The following is a 13,074-nucleotide window of genomic DNA, read 5'->3' as shown; positions in this document are numbered from 1 at the left end:
TGTGTTATGCGATTTTTTGTATTTTCGGAGTTATTACATTTTTTTCAATTTTTCATCTATCGCCGAGTACGATGATATTTTTATTTATGGTGACGTGAATTATTGCGCTAGATGCTTGATTTTTTTTGTGTGCTAAGCTGAAAGATAGGCTAATTCAGTATGGTAATATTTACTATCGTTAGATCTTCGAATGGAATAAAAAAAGAATTAAATGCCAAGAAAGATAAAATTACCCAGTATGTTCATAACTTCAAGGGCACATAAAAAAATAAAATCACATAAAAAAGGTTTTCTATTTGACTTTTAAAAACTTGCTCTATCGATCAGGTAGCTACCTTAAAAATTTCATTTTATTATTCAGAAGGCTTCAATCGAAAAATTGAAATCTAAATGTGTTAAGTGCAAAATTTTTATTAACATGATGATCATTAAAACCAATAAATAGGTGTTTAATTACCAGAATTTTTTTTAAAATAGCCCCGCTGTTGCTCAATGCAAGTGCGACATCACCGTAAAAAGTTGTCTTTTAAATGTCTGAATGCTCTTTTATCATTTTTAATGGTTTCTTCTGCTACTATGAATTTCCGTGTTATTTCGTCCAAATTGTGGCATTCTCTCAAGTAGCCGAGGTCTTTTTAGTATCCCCATTGAAACAAATGAATGGGGTTTAGGTCGAGGGACCGTGGAGGCCAGGCTTTAAAGCAGGCGTCACCGGCGCATGCGCAGGCTGCAACGACCAATCCATCTTTCAGGGTATTTTTGCCCTTTAGCCTGGCCTCCACGGTCTCCGGACATAAACCCTATTGATTTTTTTCCGTGGGGATACAACAAAGACGAGAGACTGCCACAATTTGGACGAAATACCCCGGAAATTCATAGTAGCAGAAGAAACCATTAAAAATGATAAAAGAGCATTCAGACATTTAAAAGACAACTTTTTACGGTGATGTCGCACTTGCATTGAGCAACAGCGGGGCTATTTTAAAAAAATTCTGGTAATTAAACACCTATTTATTGGTTTTAGTGATCATCATGTTAATAAAAATTTTGCACTTACCACATTTAGATTTCAATTTTTCGATTGAACCCTTCTGAATAGTAAAATGAAATTTTTAGGGTAGCTACCTGATCGATAGAGCAAGTTTTTAAAAGCCAAATGGAAAACCTTTTTATGTGATTTTATTTTTTTTGGGCCCTTAAATTTATGAACATACTGGGTAATTTTATCTTTCTTGGCATTTAATTCTTTTTTTTATTCCATTCGAAGATCTAACGATAGTAAATGTTACCATACTGAATTGGCCTATCTTTCAGCTTAGCACACAAAAAAAATCAAGTATCTAGCGCAATAATTCACGTCACCATAAATAAAAATTTGATCGTACTCAGCGATAGATGAAAAATTGAAAAAAACGTCATAACTCCGAAAGTACGAAAAATCGCATAACACACATGGGGGTGATTCGGATAGCCCTCTAATTCCTCTACCTCCCAGCTTCAGTATATCACTACTTTTTGGGACACCCTGTATATAAACAATGAAATGCAATATGTTTATAATACGTGTGTATGTCGTAGGTACCTAATTGAAAAATCAACTATAAAAAGAAAAACATGCAATTTACGTAATTACTTTGTTATTTATTGTTATTTTCAAAGCACTCAAATGCATATTAAATTCTTAAAATACATCTGCACAATCATTTTTTTCGCTATACCTACTTTTAATTTCACAAAAATATGTAAGTATCAAAATCATTATTCCCTCAGCAAGTTATAGCACAACCAATAGTAACAAGTCATCAAGAATAAAACATTATACTGTAGTGCAGTTTTCCTCCTTTCTAGCTCAGTTTTTATATCACACTCTATACGTTAGATGCAGTTTTTGTCGTCACTGCATCTCTCAACATGTCTTGATACTTTAAAAGTATTTTTTTATTATACTATAGAATTATCATTGTTTTAGCTTTCTCTTGACTATTACAATTAATAAGAGCTACACAATTGCTATTTTAAATCCAGGACTTTTTTTTATCAAATCGGACAGTATTTTCCAATTATTTTACAAATGACTAAATAAACCCCGAAACGAATAAAAATTGTTTAATTTTTTTATGCTCTTTGTAAATTCTTATCTATTCGCTAAACCCAACGAAACGCGCTCTCAAAATTCCATGCAATAATCGCACTGTTTATTCTTTAGTATAAACTGCAATTAACAGTACCCAAGCAACGATCTGATGATGTACCTTACCTCATAAATGCAATCACTATCAACTATCAAGTATCATAAAGGTTTTCCCGCGCACACCATTAAGGCGCGAACAAAAACCGCCATCGCGAAGACAAAGCGGGCCCCGGCGGTTGAATAAAAACGCAAATTACGGCGGTAACGGCTTCCAATCCCATCGTCAGTTTCTTTGAATCGATGCGTTTTTGTACACAGATGCAAAAAGATTGTACGTTTGCGATGAGAGCGATTCGTATGTAATATTTTCTTGTGAGTTTCCCGCTGTAATGCGCTATTCATTTGTACGTCAACTGCGTTTGGTGATGCCATATTTGATTTTTATGAACGCAGTGTACGTTAATTAAAATGTTTTGTTTTCTTATTAATTGATGTTTGTTAAATAAATATTTATGATAGCTGTGTTTTATTTTAAATGTGGAATTATAACGACTAAATACCTATTTTTTTATTATACCTACGTAATAGGTAACTAAATAGCCATAAGAAAGGATTATTTAAATTAATACACACACATTATGCGTTTCAGTTATGAGTTACAATAATAGATATTGTACCTAAATATTGAAAAGTTATTTACTTTCATACACCCAAAATATTTTAAGATCCAGTATGTCAGAAATGGATCATAGTTTTTAACCAAAAGAAAATTATTACATCAAACAAGAAAGTAAGAAATAGGTACCTATTAGTTATACACAAAGCAAAACTAATAAAATGCAGTTAAATTGTTCCAAAATAATGTTTTCAAGGCGGAAGCTAAATTGTTTTTATTTTAGACATAAATTATTGTGATTTTAAGTTGTAAAAATATGTAGGTAATCTGTTTTTTTCTTATTGAATAAGTTATGAAATTAATAATGTTTAATTATTCGGATATTTTAATAATTGCATAGTATGTGAATTTGATTTTATCAACCGAATATTTAAAAAAATGGAGTTCCTACCTAAAATGTTATTTTCCTTGTTGCAGTTTTACTATGTAATTAAAAAACTTATAAAATAGTCAAAATACTTACGAATGGGTTACCAAATAAATGCCTTATATCTGTATCCTAAATTTAGGATACTCAATTGCAAATTAAAATAATGTCGCATCTGAACATATAGGATGCTATATACAAATATTTTCAGTTACAGTATAAATTACATTTCCTAAAGTTAATCTAATTATTTGTGCATTAGAACAAAAATAATTTGGAAAATCCAAAAGTGCACGCCTCAAAATTTTTTTTTTTTAATAAATATTTATTAATTATTATTTTTGTTTATTTAATAACAATTAAACCACGTCGAATCAGACCCTGAAAAATGAAAGGGTTCTATTCCTGAGCATACTCAAGCGTAAGAGAAAAAAAAAGACTCGATTAGTAAAGTATTTCGGTCGCTATCGTGTTAACAAGAAAAAGGATCCGCACATACAGACACACGGACGTCCAAGACAGAACTTTTTTAAACTGTTTTTTAACTAGTTTAAATAACAAAAATGACATCAAAAATATCATGAACGTTAAAAATAGTGTTTTTTCTTAATATGTGTGTGTATGTATTATCTTACAAGTGCAATGTATGATACATAAAGACATTTTAAGTTTGAAAAATCAGATGTTTTGCGCGAAGTGACAGTAGTACATACGTAGTATATTATTATTAGTCTGTGGTAGTACCCACCTCAACGCTTCGCTTATGAGGCGTGCAATAGATTTTATTATTACCATAGAATAATAACTAGTATATATATAACTATCGTTACTATTACTATTCCAACAAAAAACTGCTAATAGTTTTGTTTTAATAGGACAATAAAACTATAATAAAGTTCTGTACACAATAAAACAGTTAATAAATAAAACTGACCGTAATCTGAAACTTGTAAAATGAAGAAACCTATTAGCATTAACTACTATTAACTAAGTAGGTATTCTGTGCTATTTGTGAAATAATTGAGACTATATTTTCTCAATTATTTCACAAATCGCACCTTCCGCATGGTATTTATTATTTAACTAGCGGTCCGCCCCGGCTTCGCCCGTGGTACATATTTACGTTTTCTCTACATAAAAACCATCCTCGTACTTCAAGGAATATAATAAAAAAAGAATAATCGAAATCGGTTCAGATCGGATCGGTACCAACACATTTTGCGATTCATTTTTATATATAAAGATTAAAATGAAATGAAATGAAATACGTTTAATAAGGACACAGAGATACAAATAAAATGAAACAAGAAACTTATATATGTATGCCACAATAGGCCTGCCACTCTGCAATACACTGATTTTCAGTGGTTGCCTTTAGGATGCCTACACCTACCTGCAGATGATTTACATATTTATACGACTGAAATGTAACCTAGACCCAACCCCTATAAGTTATCTAAAGTTAATCTTATTTCTTTAACTGTTGTTTTTATATTATCAAAAGAAATCTCTCATAATTGGATATGTATGTTGGCATAATTAATGTTATTGAATACATATTTGCGTAGAAATTAAAATAATAATTGTAAATTTATTTATCATTAGTGTTCAAGAGCACAATTAAAACTAACAACAAATATAAGAAATGATAAAGACGTAGCGCAAAAACTACAATTGTTTTAATGAAACACTCGGTGAGTCGAGTTTTTTGAGATCAAGCTGTTTTCCTTTTAAGTTGTAACCGGCAATGAAAATGAATATTTATCATTTCGATACGTCCTAAATATATTTTATAAGAACTCATGTAACCATATTTGATACATGGATTACCTATACTAACGAATTATTATAGAAATTTATGGTTTCCCTGTGAAAATATCTATCCTGTTTCGTTTTAATATAAAATTGTAATTACTCTGTCTTCTCTATTTATTAATTACTCTGTAGTGTAAATCTAATTTAAATTAAAAACTTCATAATATCATCATTTTTTATTAATAATTATAAAAGAAATAGCAGTACTTTATTTACACAATTAAGCCAAATAATATATAAAAGTAAACATTAATTATTTTCTTTTTAAATTTAGGTGTTGCATTTTATGAAGTACTAATTAATCACCGTCGATTCTACGAAACACAACTTTGTAGCAATAATTGTCTGCTACAGAAATGGCATCGGATATTAAAATGTTTCACAAATTAATTATGCAAGGCTATTTTTGGGCATCAAAAAAGCTTGTTAAAAAGTAATTGTGACTTACTGGTCCCATTCACGTTTCTTCCGATTATCTTATTGGAGCCGTTGGGCTGCTGGGCGGGGGGGTGCGCAGGCCGTCCCGTTTCCTCGCCCGGGCTCTCCATATCCCCCTTCTCACTCGCACACATTAACCCGCCAAACTTTACAACTATTTTCTGTCAACTTGACATATCAAAACACAGTTTAAAAATATAATCTAAAAATAATTAAAATAAAAATAAATTTAAAATTGGAAATATAAATGTGAAATGTAATCCGCGTTCGTAATTCGTAATTGAATTTGGCGCGCGCGGGATGCGTTCGGATAGTCGCAGCAACGTTAGCTTGTCGAAGCGAACGCGCGACTGAAGGCTGCGGGTCGCTGGCGGAGCCCTACGGTGCAGCTGCAACGCCCCGCCCAGCACCCCACAGCCCCTCCAGGCGACCCACACTTTCACATAAAAAAGGATATAACCGAATTTCTATGAATGTACGGTGTGTCTTTATGTGAAGGGACGGAAAGGGTTTGCATGAGGGTCGCTTTGAAATTTTTTAATCGCATTTATTGATCGCGAGACGGTTCAAGGAATTATACGCTTCTATCGACGATATATATGCTATAACTTTAACAACATTATATATATACGACTTTTACCTAAATTAAATGTAAGTTTAGGTTCACTATGAAATGGTTGCATACTTTATAAATAGATACTTTGTTATTGTTTATAAGTAATTTTCAGACCACTAGTTTTTGACGCAACGCAACTTTGAGAGATAAGAGACTTTTCGCGTAGGTAATAACGCTAATCCTACATCATTTTTAATTTTAGGTACCTACATTTGTCTATTACCTACTCAAAATTACTATCAAGCAGATGGTTCCTCTATACAGCGTTTCCTGATGAAACGAACACACGTATCAGAAGTGAAACTTCTTTGGTAAGACTTAAGACGGTATTGCCATGACGCGATCTTGAAGGTTTCACTCCAAAAACATCTTATATCTAACCAAAAATTATTTATTCCGTTCAAGTGTTTAACTTTAGGAATTTTGCATAGGTACCTACATTTTCCACCATTTATGACATAGCTTTTCTGCAGTTAGTTTAACAAGAGTGATACGTTTTCTAAAATTTTAGTTAAATGTAGATTTCTCTGATGAAACACAACAATTAAGAAATTAACGATTATTTTCCTCTATTATTTTCTTTCTAATATCCCATTTCTTTGTAGTGAAATGCATTACCTTTGAGTTTAAACTTTGTATCTAAGTTATGTTATAGAATATTTCTTTCAACAACATATTTCTTTCTTCTAGAAGCACTTTTGAATCTTCATCACAAAGATTAGAATTATACGTATTATTTTAACGAACTAAAAACGAAAAATTTAAAAACACAATTTTAATTAAAAATAAAGTTCAACCAGAAGTTAAGTTCCGGACGATTTTAGTTTTAAATTAAAACGTATACTTACCTACTTATTTTCAAAGTGTGGTTACACACATATTACATTTATCATTATATTATATACCTACTTAATTAATTTTACAAAACATATTTCACGAATAAAACAAGCGACCACAGCTTAATAATTAGGCAGTTACAATTTAAAGTCCACAGATAATAAAAATCATCATAAAAGAAAGCGCGCGAACGCATAACCTATATTTTTAAAACATTGTTTTTGCAAATCAAGCCATACCGTTGTCGGCACGGCCACTTCATAAGTTTTTTTATCTTTTCCAAGAAACACTTTTGGGGCCAATCGAGAATTAAGCTTTTGCAACTGATTATCATTTTTTAATTTGATTCCGCCACGAACGAGTTAACCCGACCTATTTTTTATTGATTTCCTTTTTTTGGTTTAACAATTTTGGTAAGGTGTATTTTGTAAATTAATATAGAGCTATAAGGTCAATCCCGACTTTAATAAGTATACAATAACTATAATGTTGCCAAAATGAATTAAATTTCATAGGAGGTACCTATATTTTATGAAAAAATTACATGCCTGAAATTACCTATTCCAAAAACACATTACAATTATTGGAAGCCCTCTTTGTAAAATTGTAATTATAATAATGTTAATTGTTAATATTGTACCTAAAAATATTCGTCAAAAACAATACAGATCTACACAAGCCATCCTCCAATACAGATATCATAGAAAAAGAAAAGCGCGCGCGAATTTTCTAAAACGGTTCTCATAATTTTTTTCCGTTGTTTTCACAAAAAGGTTTCCCACAGTACAGGTAGGTTTATCATATCGACATATTTCCAACTAGCAAGCGTCACTACAACCTTTCACCGGCCGAGGAAAAACCTACACTGCCTTAATAGTCCCTTAGATATTATTTACAGAAAAACTGAGGCCAGGGAAATGGCGATTGGCGGTTGAATGATGAACGGTATTTACGGCTTACAATCGTTTTTGAAAAGGTATAGTTACGGATAATGGTGTAAGTATATTATTTTAAAGGTAGGTACTAGCTTTTCGCTGGAGCTTTGCTCGCTAGTTCATGCTTTAAGAAATTTTATTATAGCTTATTTTTATTGTAAAAGATAAATACAATTTTATATCCAATGAAAACCATACTAAAATCAGCCTTTTGGCCGAGTGCCCGGCATGGACGGCGGAGCGAAGGCATCTTGAAGGCTTGCTGGGAGAAGATGAGTTGACCCTGCAGGGTCTCGTGAAAGTGATGGTCAGTGGCGACACTGAATGGAAGGCGGTCTTGGCCTTTTGCGAGGCCGTGATCAAAGCAAAGGAGGTTGCAGAGAGGGCCCGGGAGAATGACCCAACGGCGGATCCTCTGCGCCGACGAAGACCCGGCAGACGCAGGCGTCTGTACGTCCAGCAATAGGACTGAAATATTATACGGTTTGACGAATAAGCGCAGGGGGAGGTTTACGTAGAAACGAGCATATTGTAGCTATGCTCGCTGCAAGTAAACCGGCCCCCCCTGCGATAGAAGGCGGATAGCCCGGCAATAGGGCGGCGTTATCTTCTGATACCGACGTCTATTGCCACCTTATGGGCTTGGGTGAGCCGCCAAGTCGCGGCAATCTCCACGTACGCGGTGGGGGTATAAGGCCTGGCTGTTAACCCCTGCCGCCGAAGGTGAACGCAGGCCACCGTTGGGTTTTAGTGGGTATGGCTTTCTCGCGAGTCCCACATACCCCCTCACGCAGAAAGGCATGTGCCTGCACATATGCCTCTTTGTTAGCATCTAATCAGCACTATGATGAACGATATCACATACATTATACATTTTCCTATTACATGTTATTTCACACATTTACATACATATACAGGGTGTCCCACTATTGGTATACTAAGCGCGAAGGAACTAGTAGTTTTGCATACACTGATCACGTAAAAAATACTTAAACAACAAAATTACATCAAAATTTGTTTGCTAAATTTTTCCTGAAAATCCATGTTTTCTTCTCTAGCTTCGCGCAGCCGTCATATACCGCTTCTCTAATGTGAGCATTTTGTCTATGAAAACATAATCTTAAACGATAGCTCACGTGCTGGTGACAAAAATGGGCGGGTTGCTTGTTAGGGGTGTACACATAGAGTTTTAAGAATTCATCTATTTGAAAAAAAATGGGTCTGGAATTTTTTAAGTATTTTTTACGTACTCAGCGTATGCAAATCTATAACCTCCTTTGAGCTTAGTATACCAACAGTGGGACACCCTGTATACATATATTTTAGTTACTTTTAAACTTGACAACTATTCAGTTAGGAATTAGGATTAGTGCTCCAGCAGAAAGCTAAATTATACCTATCTCTACCTACCTCTACACGAACAAAATCGATTTTTTTATGTTCTTATTTTAAACCAAATAAAACAATACAACGTCATCTCTTACAAGGATGTATTCCTCCGTATGTATGACGTCATTTGGCGCTTACGACATTTTAGAATGAGATGATTTTAAAACTCAAAAAGATGAATGAAAACTTCCATATTTAGAAAAAGCAAAAAATACATGTATCATAATTTTTGATCTAGTTTTCATTAAAATAAAAAATAAGTAGCTTCAAATTTTGAAATGTTGTCAATTTAATCAGTATTTCTGCGCTAATTTAATACTGGCAGCACAGAGTATTACATAAAGCCGCCATTTTCGCAGCTCCAACGCGGTAGCGGACTCTCCAATCCGTATTTTCTCACGCTCAGCCAAGCCTCCCATTAAACATTTTCTTCAATCTCATAACGACTTCGGGGTGCGACTGGAACAAAGCAACCTGTAACGCGAGAACTGAAATTTCGTTCGGAAACTTTAATGGGTTGTGAATATTCTAAATGAAAAATTTGAGACGAAAATTTCGTGGAAAATTCTTGAAAATGGGCACACTACGAGTGCTGCTTATCTATTGGTATTATATAAATAATTATCCAAATTATTACATTGCTAATTAAGTACCTACCTTAAAAGCGATGATAGATACATTAATAATTAATATGTACCTAGGTAAAAAAAAGATTTATACCAAATTAAATATTTCATGTCACTTTGTAGATATTATTTTTTTTTAATCTGATTATACTTAACTACAATAAAAACAATTATAGTTAACAATAAAATACATTCTTGCACATAGACAACAAATAAATTTGTTATTAGTACCTATCCTATATATCCTATAGGATACTCGAAAGAGTCTCATAAGAAATTTCAGTTAAATTATTCCTATAAGAAAATAATTTCAAATACGACGTTCAAATACAAAAACAAACTTAGTGGAAACCTTTCAAATGCATGTCGTAATGTAAATTTAATTAATTCTATTAAAGATTTACACATAAATGTGCATTAATAAAACAAGAATTTGGCCGAAGCTTTTTACACGGCTGTATTCAGAACGGGCCATCGTTTCGGACGCGCGGGAAAAACTACAATATGGCCGCGAACGATGCAAATGGCGCTGAAAAAGCGGCAACGCGGTAAAAACTTAAAGGAACTCATAGTATTTCATCGACGTCGCCAGATATCGAGCGAGCTTAGGCCTGGTTCACACTGAAGACATTTACACATGTCTTGTTCCTGAAAATATCTTTCACGCTTAGCTTCGAGGAATTTTCATGGTTACCAATAAAGTTACCAAGTTAAATGATTACGTCACAGCAGCTGACACTTCCAGCGTTTGAAATTAGGTACATGAAGATAAGCAAAGATAAATAATTATTGGTTTTACGTAAAAATTTACAATACTTTGTTTTTCATTGCATTTAGCTGTAACATTGAAACGTTTCAGTATTTTATATAGAGGGATTTAATAATAATATGTTGATCCTCATGGGTTTTCCCATAGTTTTATTACAAGTTTACTGTATGCATGACAGTAGAAATTAAGCTCATCGCTATCACTCGCCTTTTCAATATGACGTTATTTTACATAATAAGGATACCTACACTATTTATTGGCAAAATTGATGTATGCTTATTATGTAATTACTTAATTTATTTATCAGTATTAATTTCAGAACTTGAAAACTGAAGTTATTTAGTTTGTACACGGTGATACTACATCATTATAGTTTATAGCTACTTTCACAGCACAGTGTGTTATGCCAAGACTAAACCTTATGGTTTTTGCTCTAAATTCCCTTCTCGGGACGTCTAGTTTTTGCCGCGGGTTGGAGTCTGGGAAACGCGATGTAGCGTCCACAAAAACACTCCGCCATAACGCTGGCAAACCGACGCAAAAACATCGCGACGTACAGATAGAATTAATGCGGCGACTCTTTAATTTTCAAGAAAGCGCGGGAAATGGTGTAATGAGTGTTGCCAACAAAAAAATAACGACCGCTCATTTATCCAGTTTTGTGTTATCTGTTTTTGTGGCAGGCAACATTAAATTTCAAAAGTGCGAGGCATGCATTGTCCTCGCGTCTACGAGTTAAACGTGGATAATTACAATGCATCTAAATTATCCGTACATAACGTTTTACTTAATTTTAATGAAAGCTCTATATGCACTGAGGTGTTTTCATAGCGCTTGCTTGCTTTTGTTTTTTTTTGAATATTTAATGGCCGCTTGCTTGCTAATTAATGATCTTTTTTATAAAACTTACTTACCAACGTGTTGGCATTTTGCTTTACGAATATTACTTTCATATAAGGTCTCGATGGAATGTTAATGTGTCTTAAAACACATAACTGTCGCTGTTTTGTAAATACTTAACTACAATAATATTATAATAATTAATATTTCAATTTAACATTGTAAATTAATTGGTTTACCTGTGCCAGTATGCTTATAGTCTCTAAGCCTTAGATATAGGAAGAAGTCCTCTAATTAGGCACTCCGAACCAAATTAATTTATGAGAGAAGTATTTTCTACACATTAACATAGTTTTCAAAGAAAATAAGTTCGCTCTTTACCAGAGAACACGCAAAATATATACCTACTTGTTAAATAACTACCAATATTATTAATTATTATGTAATTGGAAAATTGCTGTTTCTTCATTAAAAGTTTCATTGAAAAAGATTGAATATTTTCGGAAACTTTTGTGCATACGTAGAGCGTGTGTGCCGAGCACACGTGTCAGAAGTGAAACTTCTTTGACAAAATTCAAAGATAACAAAATCATCGCCTTTCTCCATGACGTGACGGTATTGTCATGACGATACCTTGAAATTTTACTCTAAACAAACCTAAAGTTTCACTTCAAAAAATCGATAGCCCAACGGACTATGTATATTGAAGAGGCAGTGATAGAATAGAGCCATTGTCCTTAGAATAATTACTAATATGTATACACTGGGACAGAAGGTGCTGGAAGATGATGCAAGCCGCTGCTACAAAATGAAAAGCCGAACTACCTACTTTCATGATTTGTTTCAAACAAAGAAAAAGTGTAACAATATTGTTCCTTTATTTAATCGTAAAAATTGTATACGTTTTTTTTTCGCGCGCCGACCGTCTTACCGAGTGGACGTGCACACCGTGTTATCCGTTACAACTACAATGAACGTACTGCGATCACCTACTGGAAGTGGCATGGTTTCTGTGCATAGTGACCCTCAAATTAATGTGTCTAGTGAAAAGCCCCTTGATCAGCAAGTAACTTTTCGGCATAAAAGAAAATTTAAAGACGATGATGAATTGATCAAAAATGAGTTAAGTGAATTAAACAAACAAATGTCCCGGATGATGGATATGATGTCTGCTTTATCTGAAAACCAAAGAGAGTTCATGAATAAAATTTCAGGCGACATTTCGTCTATTAAACAAGAGATGTCTGAAACGAAATTGTCACTAGAAACACTGAAAATGGAGCAGACTTCGCTGAAAACTAATGTTAATTTGCTTCTAAATAAGAACTCTGATACCGAAATACGACTTAATGGTATTGAGACTAAATTAAAAGACCTACCGCTCCACATAAATAACTTCGAGCAAGCTTCAAACCAGGAAGAGATTATATTTGAAATACATGAGCGTCAAAAACGTAGCAAAAATTTAATAATTACAAACTTACCTGAATGTGACGCTGTCGAGACAACAACAAGAAAAGCTTCTGACTCTAAAAATGTAATACAATTTCTAAAAAACATAATACCGTGTAGCCCAGATCCAGTAGCAACAATCAGACTAGGAAAATTCATACCGAACAAATGTCGACCACTAAA

General features: G+C 33.4%; 1 protein-coding gene across 1 annotated transcript in view; it reads right to left on the bottom strand.

Annotated features, from left to right (window-relative positions):
- The window catches only part of nab (NGFI-A-binding protein homolog), a 31,554-nt gene extending 25,784 nt beyond the window's left edge, over window positions 1-5,770 (bottom strand). The window contains exon 1 of the mRNA XM_090113927.1: window positions 5,438-5,770. Coding sequence (XP_089970053.1) covers window positions 5,438-5,561 — 124 coding nt within the window. The 5' untranslated portion in view covers window positions 5,562-5,770. The remainder of the gene's footprint in view (window positions 1-5,437) is intronic.
- Window positions 5,771-13,074: the final 7,304 nt, after the last annotated feature.

Source organism: Colias eurytheme, chromosome 20 (genome assembly GCF_061535395.1).
Source record: "Colias eurytheme isolate Ceu_HAF_F1 chromosome 20, ilColEury1 Martin Lab GWU primary, whole genome shotgun sequence".
NCBI classification, from domain to species: domain Eukaryota; kingdom Metazoa; phylum Arthropoda; class Insecta; order Lepidoptera; family Pieridae; genus Colias; species Colias eurytheme.
The sequence above is the reverse complement of the archived record's forward strand: the minus strand, read 5'-3'. Positions and strand labels throughout refer to the sequence as shown.